The following is a 17,862-nucleotide window of genomic DNA, read 5'->3' on the forward strand; positions in this document are numbered from 1 at the left end:
GGTGGTATGTTAGTGTGTGTTGTGCTGGTATGAGTGGATCAGACACAGCAGCGCTGCTGGAGTTTTTAAACACCTCACTGTCACTGCTGGACTGAGAATAGTCCACCAACCAAAAATATCCAGCCAACAGTGCCCCAAGTGCAGCGTCCTGTGACCACAAGCAGTAGCCTAGTGGTTAAGGTACTGGACTAGCAATCAGAAGGTTGCTGGTTCAAATCCCACTACTGCCAGGTTGCTGCTGTTGGGTCCTTGAGCAAGGCCCTTAACCCTCAATTGCTCAGACTGTATACTGTAATGTAAGTCGCTTTGGATAAAGGAGTCTGCTAAATGCCGAAATGTAAATCTAGAAGATGGCCAACTCAAACAGCAGCGATAGATGAGCGATCGTCTCTGACTTTACATCTACAAGGTGGTGGTCCTGACCATTGAAGAACAGGGTGAAAGCAGGTTAAAAATAGTATGTAAAGAAACAGATGGACTACAGTCAGTAAATGTAGAACTACAAAGTGCTTCTATATGGTAAGTGGAGCTGATACAATGGACAGTGTAGAAACAAGGAGGTGGTTTTATTGTTATGGCTGATCAGTGTATATCTACAGTAGTGTTAAAAAAGTGAATAGAGCACAAAATCATTATAATAACTTTTATTTCCATAAATGCAAATGCACTGAAAATACTACACTTTCAATTCTAAATCAAAACATTAACAAAATTTAGCCAGTTTGCGTTAATCCTTTACAGAAAGTTAAGAAAAATGAATATTAGGCTGTTCAAAAAAATAGCAGTGCAGCATTTTTCTTTAAAAACTCAAAAAATATATGTATAAACTGAAAATGTTTGAGTTTAAAATGTTTCACTTTACTTCAAATTACTGAACTAATATTTAGTGGCATAACGATTGTTTCCGAGATCTGTGTTGCATGGAGTCGACCAACTTCTGGCACCTCTGAATAGGTATTCCAGTCCAGGATGATCAGACTACATTCCACAGTTCTTCTGCAATTTTGGGTTTTGCCTCAAAAAACGTGTTTCAGATATCAGCCCACAAGTTCTCTATGGGATTGAAGTCAGGGGATTGTTCTGGCCACTCTATTACCTCAATCTTGTTTGTCTGTAACCAGGATGTTGTGGGTCATTGTCATGTTGAAACACCCATTTTAAGGACATTTCTTCAACATAGGGCAACATGATCTCCTCAAGTATTCTGATATATTTAAACTGATCCATGATCCCTCGTATGTGATAAATAGGTGTAACACCATGGTATGAGAAACATCCCCATATCATCATTTTGTACCACCATGCTTTACTGTCTTCACACTGAACTTTAGCTTGAATTCAGTGCTTGGGGGTCGTCTGACATACTGTCTACGGCCACTAGACCCAAAAAAGAACAATTTTGCTTTCACCAGTCCACAAAATGTTCAGCCATTTCTCTTTGGACCAGTCATTGTGTTCCTTGGCAGATTTTAACCCATTCAGGACTAGGGGTGGGCGATATGGCCCTAAAATAATATCACGATATTTCAGGTTATTTTTGCGATAACGATATTTTTGGCGATATAACAAAATATTTTATTTATTTCGAGAAAACACTTGCAAAAAAAAATAATGTTCAGTTTTTATTTAGAATATAAGTTAACACTTCGTAAAAAAAATGTAAGACGTATGTAAGAATTACGCACACTTTTCTGTATTTTGTCTTTCCAGTAAAAATAATGTAACATAATGTAATGGCGGAGTCAGACAATTTCCATAGGGGTGGCCAGACTGAGACCATTGCTCACACAGGGGTCGCACAGAAACTGATACCTTTTTTTATGTGGTCACTCACTCATTGACCTATACAGGCAGTGAGTGCCATGTAGAATTACATAATGAAGACCCGCATACTACTAAACTTTTTCCCTGACAAGTAAAAAAACCCAAAATATAGCAACCTTAACATGATGAGGAAGAATTTCAAAGATATTCCTTTGCAATACTTTATAATTTGGCTGCCAACTTGTGTGTAATGATGACACTCAATTGAACCCCAGAACATGCTAGTGTGAATGCATGGAAAACTCATTTTAATTTTCTTTTAACAATATGATATACAGTAGACTGACCAACACTATTAAGCCAAATCAGCATTGAAAATTGACTTTACTTTTAATGACCTTCTTCAATGCTGGAGCTTTTTAAAACGTAATATTTTCTTCAAAATAGAAGTGTTATTTAACTGCTATTAAATTGTTTCCCAACAAAAATGGGGTTTGGTGGACTTGGAGTTTTTGGAACGAGCTCCTCCACCGCAGAGCCGCTTTCCGCCATACTCGTTGCTGTGCCCAAATGACCCACGTAACGAACGTACGCCATTCGCGTAGCTGTGTGACGTAATTACGTAAACAACGCAGAATATCGCTATTATTACGATATGGGCTTTTTTGTATCGTTTTAAAAATTATACCGGTATTATCGTGAACGATACGATATAGCACACCCCTATTCAGGACATGTCTTTTTCTTAACAACGGGACTTTGCAAGGAGTTCTTGCTGGTAAATTGGCTTCACTTAATCATCTTCTGTACTCATTGGTAACTTCAGATGTTCCTTGATCTTTCTGGAGGTGATCACTGGCTGAGTATTTGCCATTTTGGCTATTCTTCGATCCATTCGAACAGTAGTTCCACGCTTCCTTCTGCGTCTTTCAGGTTTTGGTTTTCACTTCAAGGCATTTAAGATCATTTTAGCTGAGCAGCCCATAATTTGCTGCACTTCTCTGTATGTTTTTTCCTTTTACAATCAACTTTTTAATCAAAGTACGCTGTTCATCAGAACAATGTCTGGAACAACCCATTTTACCCAGTATTTCAAAAGGAAATGTGCTATGACCAACCTGTGCAACATTTGCCCCCCTCCTATATTAAATAAGGGCCAAAATTGACACCAGTTCTTCTGCAGAATGAATGACTTCACCAATTGAACTCCTCACTGCTGTTATTTTGAACAAGCCCCTTTCGATCAATGCTTCGATTACTCAGAATGAGCGGCATGCATGTCCTAATTGTTGGGTTTGTTTTGTTTTCATTACTCTACTACACTTTCAAGTGAATTATTTGCTTTGTAGAAATAGCATTTCTACTAAAAACAGTGATTTATCAGGTTAATGGTGTTGGACTGCAATTTTTTTGAACACCACTGTATATATTATAATTATGACCTAAATCATTAGGTCTCCAGATACATATGACAATATAGTGTTCTTTAAATGCAGTTTTCCTCTTTGAGTCAACTATATATAAAAACAACCTCACCAAATGAAAGCTTACCAATTGCTAGTATAGGTGAAGCCGACGAACGGGAGATGGTGTCCAGAGAAGGCTGTGTGAGAGGGTGGCGGCATTGTTTCCTGTCGAAAGGAGAACACTAAGTTAACACGGTTCACACATATTAACTGTAACTACATTCAACCTATTAATCTACACATATTTATTCCTGCTGTGCCAGCACTTGTGTTTGCATTTGAATTATAATAACACAATTTTTAACATGATCTGCGTGATTGTGGTCACATGGAGCTTAGCATGGATCACCACATGCGATTTGGCTTTGTGTGAAAACACAACACTGCCAGATGATAAGAAGCAGCTGCAGACTGGACACGAATGGGCGTCAGTGATCGTCCAAGGGGCATGTGGTGATTGGATCTCCTTGATCAGATCAGGGGTTGTGCAAGCAACAGCGGATTCACAATCAGGAATTGGAAATTACTAGACTGAGAGATAAAGGATGAAGAGATAAAGAATCAACACGTACTGAATTTTTAAGGCAGTCATCTTCTACATCAAAGTTGGAGGTGTCAGTGGGGCTGCTGACTTCAGGGATGTAGGGAGCCTCGCACGTACGGATGTTTTCCCAGTCAATGCCTGAGAAAAACAAGTGATTCTTGAAGTCCTCGATGCCATTCTGGCCCAGTCGGTGCTCTCGAGAGCAGATCAGTCTGCGCATCAGGTCTTTGGCCTCCTCAGATACATCTGACATCTGGGCTGGGAACTGAAACCGCTCCTAAAGCAACATAAATACACAAGAAATGAGATCATGTTGGATTTAAGTGCAGCCGAAGCAGCTGGGATGTCTGTTTAATGCTGCTAAGGTAAAACTAGTAGTAGGCTTGACTAGTAGTAAAAAAAGTTTAAAAAGCAACTCCTAAATCTAGAGTCAACCTTAGTACGAAGGGTAAATTACCTCACTGAGAGGGTGAGATGACTAATCCAGAATAATATAGTGAAGGGAAGACAGAAAGAGAATTTAAAGCAAAATCCTGCTTCAGGAATACAAACCCAAACTAATTAAGCAATTTATTATTATAAACACAAAAGTCATGCTAAGTTAACCTTTGATTAATTAAGCAGCATGGTAAGTGGCACGCTCACCTTATGGTTCATGATCTTGCCATACGTCTCCACCAGTGATTCAGCGTAGAAGGGCGTCTCCCCGTACAGCATCTCATACATGCACACGCCTAAGGACCACCAGTCACACTCGGGTCCGTATTTCCCTTTCCCGTCCTCCATGGCCTGCAGGATTTCAGGAGAGATGTAGTCCGGTGTTCCTACGGCGACCGACGACTGCACCTGGGTGAGGCGCAACCACACAGTTATAAACCCCAATACGAAGCCACTAGACACAAGGATCAATTACTGTGCACAACATGGCAACCTCTTGATCTGTCTGAATGTGGAGAGGCAAATACTTACAGTTCCATCCTCCATGAGTTTCAGACAGGAGCCAAAGTCGGCCAAGCGGATGTGGCCGTTCATGTCCATCAAGATGTTGTCAGGCTTGATGTCCCTGATGGTGCACAGGAATGTAAAAAAATGGCATGATTATAAACATTTTTTGTTCGTTTTGTTTATAAATTCTATTTTTGGGTTTCCACTTCCCCCATTAAGTCGTTTCTAATTCCCTGACTGTAATTTCGCTTCAAATACGCCAGGGTTTCTCAAACCTTTTTTCAGGCGGCCCACATATACTTAAATAATGAAATTGGTGGCGCTCAGGTGGCGCAGCGCTAAAATACGCTAGCACACCAGAGCTGACATTTCAAGCTCGTCGGTTCGAAACTCAGCCCTGCCATCCGGCTGGGCTGGGCGCCTACATGAACAACGGTTGGCTGTTGTTAATACGGGGAGCCAGATAGGGACTCTCTCTCATAAGTGGTGTGCTTGCGACCTCTGCTGGCTGATTGATGGTGCCTGCACAGAGTCGAAGAATAAATGCGTTGATCAGGGTGTGGCTCTCCATACACAAAGCTGATCCACATATGAACTCGTCTTGGGCAGGTGAAAAGATGCAGTTGGCCACTGCACACGTGTCGGAGGGAGGATTGGCATCAGTGGAGAGGAAGCATAATACAATTGGGTAATTTTCTTACCAACAGACCTCAGCATGTTAGGTCAGGCCACACCTACTCCATCACCATCTCACTCAATACAGGCGTACCACAGGGCTGTGTGCTGAGCCCATTCCTCTACTCCCTTTTCACCCACGACTGCAGGCCTGTGCATGGATCCAACTCCATCATTAAGTTTGCTGACGACACCATGGTGATTGGACTCATCAGTAACAACGATGAGACAGCAAACAGGGAGGAGGGTACAGCACCTGGCCACATGGTGTGAGGACAACAACCTGCTCCTTAACACCAACAAAACTAAAGAGCTCATCGTGGACTTCAGGAGGGAAGGAGGAGGCACGCATGACCCCATCCACATAGACGGAATAGCTGTTGAACGTGTCTCCAGCTTCAAGTTTTTGGGGACCCACATTTCGGAGGACCTGTCCTGGACCACCAACACCTCCAGCTTGGCCAAGAAGGCTCACCAGCGCCTCTTCTTCCTGAGGACACTCAGGAAACACCATCTGTCTTCGGCCATCCTGGTGAACTTTTACCACTGTGCAATAGAAAGTATCCTGACCAGCAGTATCACAGTCTGGTATGGGAACTGCACTGTTGCGAACCGCAAGGCACTGCAGCGAGTGGTGAAAACGGCCCAGCGCATCACAGGGACTTCACTTCCACCCATTGAGGACATCCAGAGGAAACGCTGTCTGCATCGAGCTCGCAGCATTCTTAAGGACTCCTCCCACCCTGCACACAGACTATTTGCCCTTCTGCCCTCTGGCAGGCGCTTTAGGAGCCTCCGGACAAGGACTACTAGACTGAGGAACAGCTTTTTCCCCAGAGCTGTCTCCATATTGAACTCTGTCCCCCGTTAACCCCCCCCCCCCCACTACAAACATGATCATTTTTATCCTTTTTCCGCTTTGTATTTCACTGGTACACACCTCATTTGTACATAAATCTCATAAATACTGTATATATCTGTTTATTATGTTTTTACGTACTCATTCCTTGATCGTGTCCATAGCACCTTAATCACTTTAACCTGCATAGCACCTTAATATTAATCTGAACCTTAATATGTACAGTATATTGTTTTCAGCTACATATATTGTTTATTGTAGAGTTAATAGATCCTGTTTATACCACTGCTATTTACCCACTGTAAATAATGTATATTATAAATACTGTTTATTCTGCACTTTCTGCTTATTGCACTTCTGGTTAGATGCTAAACTGCATTTCGTTGCATTGTACTTGCACATGTGTAATGACAATAAAGTTGAATCTAATCTAATCTAATCTAAAAAGTCAGGAGAAAATGCATAAACAAAATATTAAAAAAAGGAAATTGGTGGCAATCTGGTCCCACTGTGGTTTACAAGATGTAACGAAAAACCTCCACAAGGGGGCATGGGTGTAGAAGTTTATTTCATGTTTTTTTGAGGCTGTTAAAATTTGTTTTATTATTATCTTTCTCTATGACCCATTTTTCCTTGGTTTGAAAAACCCTGACATACCCCATAAGTCCCACTACATCCTTCAGTGAGTCCTTCATCACTATTGCAGATGCCAGCAGAGGTCGCATTTGCAGCAGTAATGAGGAACCCCATCTACAACCCTTTCATACGCACAGTCAATTGTGCCTGATAGATGCCCATCCAGGTCGATAGCAAAGACTAGATTTAAACCCGGCCTGCATGTCTTTGGACTGTGGGAGGAGAACGGAGCTCCCAGAGGAATCCCACACAGACACGAGGAGAACATGCAAACTCCACACAGAAAGGACCCGCCCCACCTGGGGATCGAACCCAGGACCATCTTGCTGTTAGGCGACAGTGCTACACACTGAGCCACCGTGTCACCAACAGTGGTAACTTGGCAGTGGTGGGGCTTAAACCTTCTGATCATTAGTCCAGTACCCTAGCGACTGAACTTAACTGTATTAATCGAGAATCAACAGTTCCTAAAACATATCAATTTTCACTGTGAACAAAGAATTGGGGGATGAACACTTTTTGAAGGCACTGTCCATGCGCCTACTTATTACTAGTGTTAATGACGGTTTCTTCTTTAATACAGTCAACACACCATTAAATCCAACGTGTTAGATCTTCCAAAGTGCTTCTAATAAATCTGGTCATTAAAAGCATGTCTGCGTGCACATTACTGCATGTGTTTATGTGTGTACATACAGTATGTGTGTGTTCTGAATTTCCACCAGGATGAAAGTAATGAGTCCAGTCAGCATTAGACGCTGGGGCTGTTGTTTCCACAGCTGTTGATTGTTAACTTGGACTGCTGAGTAAGACAGAAGTCGGTGTGCAGTGTGCAGTATAGGTGTGCCCCCCGTTTTAGGAGTGAATACATGGCAGACGGGTGAGATGAGGACTACCAGAAGTAGTAGGTAGTAGGAGAAGAGTCTTTAGTGCTTGAGTTTTTGTTTGATTTGGCTGATAGGTCAGGAGCTTGAGCCACCATATATCAAACCAGTACCTGGCTGAAATGTAAGCTCAGTGACACTGTAAACTTTGCATTTCACACACTATAAATAAAAACGTGAAAAAAGAATTCAGCAAAACGTATACAAGTGCAGTGATTTTAAAGATTTCAGCAACTGTTATTTTCTTTGATTAAATAAGGATATGAATCACTGCTTGAAAAAGAAGTGCTTGTTTGCCATAGTCTTTGCATGTTGCCATGTACATGCTCCCTCCAAAGCCATGCTTCGCTGCTGTGTTTACACAGCATATCATGCTCACAGTAGCCAGATGTTGTGATGAGACCCAATAAAAAGACTGTGTCCCAAATCAACGAAATAAAGTGTACATACGTAGATCTAGTAAATGGCCATGGAAGGGGTTTCAATCCATTGGAAGGGTGTCAATCCATTGCAGGGCTTTAACTGCCCCCCCTTGGACACAGCCAATCATGTCTGTGTAGACACTCGGCTGGCCTGTAGCTAATAGGTGGTCTAGCGTAATAGACTGCTGCGCAACTCAACCGTATGTTGCAGGCATCAAATTCCAAATTTGTTTAGATTTACAAAATACAATTCAATGATGTACACAAAATGTATATGCATCACACATACATGTATGTTTTTTACAAATAATATATTTTACCAATTCTAAGGGAAGTGGTAGTGCAGCTGTTAAGGTACTGGACTAGTAGAAGGTCCCTACTGAGCAAGGCCCCTAACACTCAATTGATTGCATTGTATAAGCTGCAGTCTTATTGAATAGACGCATCTGCTAAATAGCATACATGTCAATATGAATACTGTAAATTGATTTGCTCTTTGTGCTAGTACACCACTGCAGAGTTTGAATCTTAACAGAGCCATCAACCTGGCTGGGAATGTACACAAACACAATTAGCCGTGTTCGAGAATGGAAGGGGTCACTTCCATTGCCGCTGCGATCTGTGTTACAGGTCTGTATGGTAACCCAACACTGCCAGGTGATAAGAAGCCACTGCAGACTGGACACGTTGGAGGGGCATGTGTAGTGTACCGGCTCTCCTTGATCAAATTGGGGGTTAGGATTAGGACAATTAGGAATGGAAATGACTAGATTAGGCGATAAAAGGAGGAGGGGGGAATCCAGAAAAAACAGCATGAGGTAGTTACTGTTGAACCAGTTACAGCAATGACGAGACGCTAGGTCAACAAGAAAACACAGATTCAACAAACATACGTGCTGTGCAATCAAACCATTAACACCGGTGCAAACAAATCATGACCCTGCCCTCAATTATAATGTGATAGCTTACATCCCAGATCACATCACTAAAGTTGAAAGATAGGTAGGTACTTAGATAGATAGGCAGGTAGGTGGATGGATGGATGAGATAGTGAGATAGATAGATAGATTAGATAGATAGATAGATAGATAGATAGATAGATAGATAGATAGATAGATAGATAGATAGATAGATAGATAGATAGATAGATAGATAGATAGATAGATAGATAGATAGATAGATAGATACAACCCCTGGCAAAAATTATGGAATCACCACTCTTGGAAGATGTTCTTTCAATTGTTTAATTTTGTAGAAAAAAAATAAATCACAGACATGCCACAAAACTATCATTTCTCAAACTGTCAACCCTCTGGCATTAAGAAACAATAAAAAAAGAAACAAATATAATAGTTGTTGTCAGTCACAATTGCTTTTTTTTAGATCAAGTAGAGGAAAAAAATATGGAATCACTCAAATCTGAGGAAAAAATTATGGAATCATTAGAAAACACTGCACCATTATTACTTTGTTGCACCACCTCTGGCTTTTATAATGGTTTAAACTCTCTGAGGCATGGAGTTAACTAATGACAAACAGTATTCTTCATCAATCTGCCTTCAACTGTCTCTTGCTGTTGCCAGATCAGCTTTGCAGGTTGGAACCTTGTCATTGACCATTTTCTTCAATTTCCACCAGAGATTTTCAAATGGATTGAGATCCGGACTATTTGCAGGCCATGCCATTGACATTATGTTTTCTTGAAGGAAAGTTTTCACGTCCTTTGCCCTATGGCAAGATGCATTATCATCTTGAAAAATGAAGTCATCATCACCAAACATCCTTTCAACTGATGGAATAAGAAAAGCGTCCAAAATTTCAATGTGGACTTTGGCATTTATTGAAGACCATCTCCCCTGTGCCTTTACCCGACATGCAGGCCCATATCATCAACAACTGTGGAAATTAACATGTTTTCTTTAGGCAGTTATCTTCATACATTTCATTGGACAGACACCAAACAAAAGTTCCAGCATCATCACCTTGCCCAATGCAGATTCGCGATTCATCACTGAAGATCACTTTTATCCAGTCACCCACAGTCCACGATTGCTTTTCTTTAGCCTACTTTAACCTTGTTCTTTTCTTTTTAGGTGTTAATGGTGGCTTTTGTTTGGCTTTTCTGTATGTAAATCCCATTTCTTTTAGGTGATTTCTTACAGTTCAGTCACAGACATTGACTCCACTTTCCGGCCACTTGTTTCTCATTTGTTTTGTTGTGCATTTTCTGTTTTCAAGACATATTGCTTTAAGTTTTCTATCTTGATGCTTTGATGTCTTACTTGGTCTACCAGTATGCTTCCCTTTTACAACCTTTCCATTTTCTTTGTACTTGGTCCAGATTTTAAACACAGCTTACTGGGAACAACCAACATCTTTTGCGACATTCCACAATGATTTATCTTCTTGAAGGAGTTTTATAATCCTCTCATTTGTTTCAACTGACATATCTTGTGTTGGAACCATGATTCATGACAATCTGCTTTGTGCAACAGCTCTCCGAGGTGTAAGCACTCTTTTTAAACTGAAGAATAATTAGCAAATCTAATCTGCTGCAGATGTTTTGTTTTTAAACTGCAAATTACAGAGTGATTCCATAATTTTTTCCTCAGATTTGAGTGATTCCATATTTTTTTCCTCTACTTGATCTAAAAGAAGCAATTGTGACTGACCACAACTATTATATTTGTTTCTTTTTGTTATTGTTTCTTAATGCCAGAAGGTTGACATTTTGAAAAATGATAGTTTTGTGGCATGTCTGTGATTAATTTTTTTTCTACAAAATTAAACAATTGACAGAACATCTTCCAAGAGTGGTGATTCCATAATTTTTGCCAGGGGTTGTAGATAGATTAGATAGATAGATAGATAGATAGATAGATAGATAGATAGATAGATAGATAGATAGATAGATAGATAGATAGATAGATAGATAGATAGATAGATAGATAGATAGAATAGTAAATATTCACAGATGTGCAATGTAGGTTCCATAATCCAGGTGGCTAATCAGGCTTCATCAGTCTGTCCTGATAGTCCAGGTAGTGACTCATGGACCAGGTAGTGTGCTATGATGTCCTGGCACAGTGGAGAGGAGTTATACAGTGAGATTGCTGTTGGTACAAACAATTTCCTGTACCGTTCCTTGTTACAGCGGAGCTAAATTAGTCTGTTACTAAAAGTGCTCCACTGTCTGACTAGGAGGTCATGGAGGGGGTGTGATGAGTTGTCCAATATAGAAATGAGAAGACTGTATAAACAAAATATAGGTCTAAAAACTAAACAAAATCTCCACATTTGATCCAACACTTTTTGTATGATCATCAGCAGCGAGAAACTTGGGTACTAACAAGCACGGATCAAACAGACTTATTACAGAGTCCATACATTGACCTTTCTCCAGAAATCAATGGACCTCTCCAGCCTATTAAATGTCAGCATCAAAGGCTACTAAATGCTAATTTTTAAAAGAACACTGCATTTGAATCTAAATGGCTAAAGAAAAAGAACAAAATCAAGGTGCTGAATGGCCAGACCTCAACCTAAATGTGACGTTTCACAAGGGCAACGTGAAACGTGATGTGTTTATGAGGCGTTCTGCTGGACTTTGGTAACCAAAGTTGTGGCAACCTCAGATTCCACAATCTGGCCTTAGCCATTCTAACACATGGCCCTAATCAATAATAGAACGTACATATGGCTGAGATCAATGGCACACAATGCAGTGGTCGTACACCCCCAAGCACAGACAATAAAGGACAGCTGCGTAGAAAGGACAGGTGTGTAGAATTGACGTCTGCACATGGGCAGCTTATCTGTCGGACTTAACTTTATTTGATACCTTTCTTATTATGCATCATTTTCTGATTTTAAAAAAATTGCCAGTGTTACATCTGAGGGCTCCTCCATGTCAAGTCAGACACCACCAGTTTATTTGTTTACCTTACATTTTAATTTAAACCAGTACCATTAGTTCTGTTTTCATCATCCCTCCACAAATCAAGCCCTGAATAAAGTTCCGGCTTTAAAAATATGACTAAAGACATGCCCACCCATTATGTTTTACTGGACCAGACCCAAAGATAACACACATATAGCAGTGGCAGCATCTGACCTTCCTTCTCTCAGACAGTGCTGGCGTGTAAGACCTCTGTGCCACCCAAACACCCAATTTAAAGCTATTTTTAATGAGAGTACATTAAAATGTAGCCATTTTTGTATACTGGGCATGACATTAAATGATTTATTTCTCAATAAGGAGTTCACTTCAGGGAATCTGAATAGCTTCCCATCACTCATCCATGCTATTTACAGTGAATACAAACACACACCATGAATGCCAGTGACCACACACTGGCTATTTTTATACATTAATCAGCACCCAGACTGGTAAACACATACAAATACACACCCACCCTCCTCCACTGCTTGCTCCCAGGGGAGCATCCCACACCCTTACCCACCCTCCTACAACCAAGCGTGCCAAACTCTCACAGGAGAAAGCTGACCATACCTCGAGCACCCTGTCATTACTGCCTTTCCGCTTCCCCCACCAACCCCAAAACCAGCGTACAATTATCACAGCAAGAATAGATCGTGAGTACGTATTGGGGGTGTGCGGAGACACGTGTGAACGAGGGAGTGTGAACGTGTGTGTATTTTGGGGGTGGGAGTTTGTGTGTTTCTCTCTGCATGATCAATTCGAATCCCACCCTTCATGACAACAAACGCATCAATCATGGCTGAGCTACAAGCTACTGGAGCTCGTCGTTATGGAAATGGAGTAAAGCCGTTTCCTATGTGACAGCTGGGGTGTTGGGCTGTTAAATTCAACAGCAATTAAAAATACACTGGTACCTTGTAACTTGACGCCCCCTAAACTAGGAATCTTTGGAACTAGACGTTGTAATAATCCGTAATTGTAATTGGTAATATACTATCTTTAAGAAGTTTCACATGTTTATTGTATGGAAGCGTATCCTGGCATGTTCTTTACTGATCTGCATATCCATAAAGGTACCACTGAAGAGGAGACATATGCCTCAATCCATCATGTTCATGATTACTTCAGCAAGACAATGTCAGGCCTCATTCTGCTCACAATACAAAAGCGTGGTTTTGTAGACACAATGAGTGCTTGTGCTTAACTAGCCTGCCTGCAGTCCAGATCTGTTTCCTATAGAAAATGTATGGTGCAACATAAAGAGGAGAATCAGACAACAGCGACCATAGACTGTTGAGCAGTTAAAGTCTTGTATCAAGCAAGAATAGAAAACAAATCCACTTGCAAAGCTGCAACAGTTAGTGACATCAGTTCCCAAACCATTAAAAAGTGTAATTAATAGGAAAGGTGATGTAATACAATGTAATACATGTAGTAAATGTAATATGTAATAAACAAGCATTTCCCAATAATTTTAAAGTTGCAGACATCAAATTCTAAATTTTGATGGAACCTCGATTTAACAGACCTCCATTTAACAGATTTAACAGACAAAAACTAGAAAACCGAAATTTAAATGGAACCTCGATTTAACAGACCTCCATTTAACAGATTTAACAGACAAAATCTAGAAAACCGAATGTCCTAAAATGTCCCATTTTTCTCCCAATTTAGCTTAGCCATTCCGCTGCTGGAAACCCCGACGGCGTCCAGGGAGGGTATGTATATTCGCCTGACAGTGCATCTAAACAGTATCTATCTAAACAGTGGAACCTCGATTTAACAGACCTCCATTTAACAGATTTAACACACATAATCTGGAAAACTGAATGTCCGGTCCGATTGTTAAAAAATTCCTGTGAGAAGCGTTCCAAGACCAGCAGTTCAGTAATTGCCCACTAGTCGGCACACGTCTCTGTTTACATGAGTGATAGGCTTTATTTTGTCAGGAGGCTCACTTTGTTCTCGCCTTTTGTCAGTGTTTTATTCTTAAATTATGCATCAGTAGCCACCAGCAGTGCTTCAGACTCAGAATACTAGACTCTCTGAGTCCCGACTATACTGTACAATCACAGCAAAAAATACATCTCCTCCACCACACAAGGTAAATGAAATTTCTCCCCAGTAGTACAGTAATATTTATTTAAAGGTTTTACATTACATATGTTCATTTTACTGTTTATGTGCATCTAAAATGTGCATGTTAAGCAATTTTGTGGACCCCAGTGCTGTGTTTTCATATGGAAAAAACCTCTGTGTTTCTGACAATCCTATTTTACGGACCGGTAAAAACATTGGTAATTGAAAATCTTGTCCTTGTCTTTTTGTCAGTTACATAAAGGTTCAATAGAATAAACAAATCAATGATTCTTGTTTCTACTGCATTTTACAGTGTCCCAACTTTTATGGAAATTAGGTTTGTATGAACAAAGACTCAAGAAGAAATACTTTCCGAAATGAAAGGGATAGTAATCCTGGCATAAACAAACTGAAAGGATCGACATAGAGCTTACCTGTGTACATAGTGCAGCTGGTGCACTGAATCGATAGCCAGTACCATCTCCGCTAAATAGAATTTAGCCATGTCTTCAGGCAAACGGTCTTCAAACTTGCTTAGCAAAGTCAGCAGGTCTCCGCCTACATAGTAGTCCATCACCAAGTACTTTAGAGAGAAAGGTAAAGGAGGAAAACAATGGAATATTAAAGTAAGTACGTTCACATGCAGCATCGTAAACTATTAACAATAAACAGCTCAATTAAACAAAGTCCATTTATACATTTCATACACCAAACAAGTTCATGTAACACATTTCAATTCCAGCAACTGTTTTATCCTGATCAGGGTCGGGACATGTGCGGTTCCAATGAGACACTGAGTGTAAGGTAGGAACACTCTGGGCAGAACACCAATCTATTGAATGGTGGGATTATCCACTAGCACACCAGCGCCGAGATTCTGAACTCCCCGGTTCAAATTTTGACTGGGCGCCCTCTAGCAGGCATAATTGGCTAATGTGGCAGACAAAATTGGTTTCCAGTCTGCTTGGTGGGAAGAGACCATATTAAGGGGTGGGGTTATCAATGCTGTATAGAGACCTTGGTTGTCGAGGAGCGCAGAGATCGGGGATTGGCTCTTGTGAGACAGGAGATATACACCCTCCTTGGATGCTGTTGGGGTTGCCAGCAGCAGATTGGCTATGCTAAATTGGGAGGAAAAAGGGGGTAAAATGCATTAAAGAAGACCAATCCAATACAGGGCTTTAGGCAACCCCAGCAAAACATAGCCAAACATGTCTGTGTAGACCAATGTCAATGTCATGTCATGTCAATATGCTGTCATCATTTTGCGATGACTGGCTGCAGAGATGGATCAGCTGTCTCCATTGCTCTCTGTCTCATATCAGTTGTAGCAGACTAGCCCCTGACAATGTAATCCATGTTGTGATGTTGTCAATCCAGCTTATTCTTGGTCTTCCTTGTCCTTGAGTCCACAAGTCCTGTCATAACACTGACTTCAATGTTGTCATGTGGGTGCCCAAAGTAACATAACTTGCAGGACTTAATGTGGTTTAGTGGCTCCTATTCTGTTCTGGCCATCTTGTAAACATGCTCAATGGTCATTATCTTGAAGTCTGAATGTGTCTTTCTTCCCCTATCTTCAGCATCCAGGCTTCACATTCGTATGTGGCTAGTGGCCAGGCCAAAGCTTTCACCAATCGTAGCTTGGTGATGGTTGACTTGTTTTTCTACATCCTTGTCAATTTGACCACAACCGTCATGCCAATTGCATTCTTGACTTTTTATTACTTCAGCACATGACTGTTGATACTGCATGCAAAGTCCTGATAAACATAATGTGAAGTATACACCGATCAGGCATAACATTAAAACCACCTCCTTGTTTCTACACTCACTGTCCATTTTATCAGCTCCTCTTACTATATAGAAGCACTTTGTTATTCTACAATTACTGACTGTAGTCCATCTATTTCTTTACATACTTTTTTAGCCTGCTTTCACCCTGTTCTTCAATGGTCAGGACCCCCCACAGGACCCCACAGGTATTATTTAGGTGGTGGATCATTCTCAGCACTGCCGTGACACTGACATGGTGGTGGTGTGTTAGTGTGTGTTTTGCTGCTATGAGTGGATCAGACACAGCAGCGCTGCTGGAGTTTTTAACTACCATGTCCACTCACTGTCCATTCTATTAGACACTCCTACCTAGTTGGTCCACCTTGTAGATGTAAAGTCAGAGACGATCGCTCATCTACTGCTGCTGTTTGTGTTGGTCATCTTCTAGACCTTCATCAGTGGTCACTGCCCACAGGCACTGTTGGCTGGATATATTTTTGGTTGGTGGACTATTCTCAGTCCAGCAGTGACAGTGAGGTGTTAAAACTTTATCAGCATTGCTGTGTCTAATCCACTCATACCAGCACAACACACACTAACACACCACCACCATGTCATTGTCACTGCAGTGCTGAGAATGATCCACCACCTAAATAATACCTGCTCTGTGGTGGTCCTGGGAGAGTCCTGACAATTGAAGAACAGCATGAAAGGGGGCTAACAAAGCATGCAGAGAAACAGATGGACTACAGTCAGTAATTGTAGAACTACAAAGTGCTTCTATATGGTAAGTGGAGCTGATAAATTGGACAGTGAGTGTAGAAACAAGGAGGTGGTTTTGGCTGATCGGTTTTGGCTGATCGGTGTAACACTGCACATAACAAGACAATGGCATTTTCTCCCTAAGCCTGTTGTAGTGTGTACATTCAGGGTGTTACTGAACGGTGAACAACAAGTGTTTGAGATATCAGAGGCTTGAAAGCAAACCTGGAAAACACTCAGCTTAGGGCACGTGAACACACATGACTTCCTCCTGAATCCAATACACAGTATTTAAATAACTGAATATATAGTACAGACTTTTTTTAAAACATGACCCTAAGAAAGTACCATAAAAGTCTTTAGATTTGTTTGTACGATGGTTGTGCTTTAGCGGCCACAGCTGCATGTATAAATGCTTCGGTAAAAACAAACACTGGACTGAGATTTAATGTTTTTTATCTGCTTCAAGACTGATCTTATCAAGGTCTGTCCTGTTCCAGCATGACTATGATCCGCTGCACAAAACAAAGCTAGTAAAGACACGGTTTGACATATTTGGTGTGGAGGATCTCTAGTGGCCTGCACAGAGACCTGACTTCAACTCTACTGTACACCTCTGAGAAGAAGTGGAATGTGAAGGCCTGTTTGTTTTGACTGGGTGGTTGACCTTCGAAAACGTTACTCAGAATGAGCACAAATAGGCACAAACACACTTCAAAATCTTGTGGGAAGCATTATCAGAAGTGCTGAGGCTGTTATGGAGCTGACACCTGTGGTTTTGGAATCTTATATTACGGTGTCCACATATTTTTGGACCATGAAATATTTATTTATTTATAAGGATTTTAACGTCATGTTTTACACACTTAGGTTACATTTATGACAGAAACAGTAGTTACTGTTAAAACAAGATTTGACTTACATGTCTTTGGACTGTGGTAGGAAATCGGAGCTCCCGGAGATTACCCACACAGACATGGGAGAACATGCAAACTCCACACAGAAAGGACCCAGACCGCCCCACCTGGAGTTTAAACCGAGGACCTTCTTGCTGTGAGGCGACAGAGCTACCCACCGAAGTTGCGGGAAGTTTTTTCAGAAGTGCTG

General features: G+C 41.0%; 1 protein-coding gene across 1 annotated transcript in view; it reads right to left on the bottom strand.

The window, feature by feature from the left end:
- cdc42bpab (CDC42 binding protein kinase alpha (DMPK-like) b) overlaps nt 1–17,862 on the bottom strand; it is a 130,790-nt gene that overhangs the window by 54,371 nt on the left and 58,557 nt on the right. The window contains exons 5-9 of the mRNA XM_063002052.1: nt 14,652–14,800; nt 4,744–4,837; nt 4,420–4,620; nt 3,803–4,051; nt 3,316–3,395 (exon numbers count right to left, since the gene is read on the bottom strand). Coding sequence (XP_062858122.1) covers nt 3,316–3,395; nt 3,803–4,051; nt 4,420–4,620; nt 4,744–4,837; nt 14,652–14,800 — 773 coding nt within the window. The remainder of the gene's footprint in view (nt 1–3,315; nt 3,396–3,802; nt 4,052–4,419; nt 4,621–4,743; nt 4,838–14,651; nt 14,801–17,862) is intronic.

Source organism: Trichomycterus rosablanca, chromosome 9 (assembly GCF_030014385.1).
Source record: "Trichomycterus rosablanca isolate fTriRos1 chromosome 9, fTriRos1.hap1, whole genome shotgun sequence".
In the NCBI taxonomy this organism is placed as follows: Eukaryota; Metazoa; Chordata; class Actinopteri; order Siluriformes; family Trichomycteridae; genus Trichomycterus; species Trichomycterus rosablanca.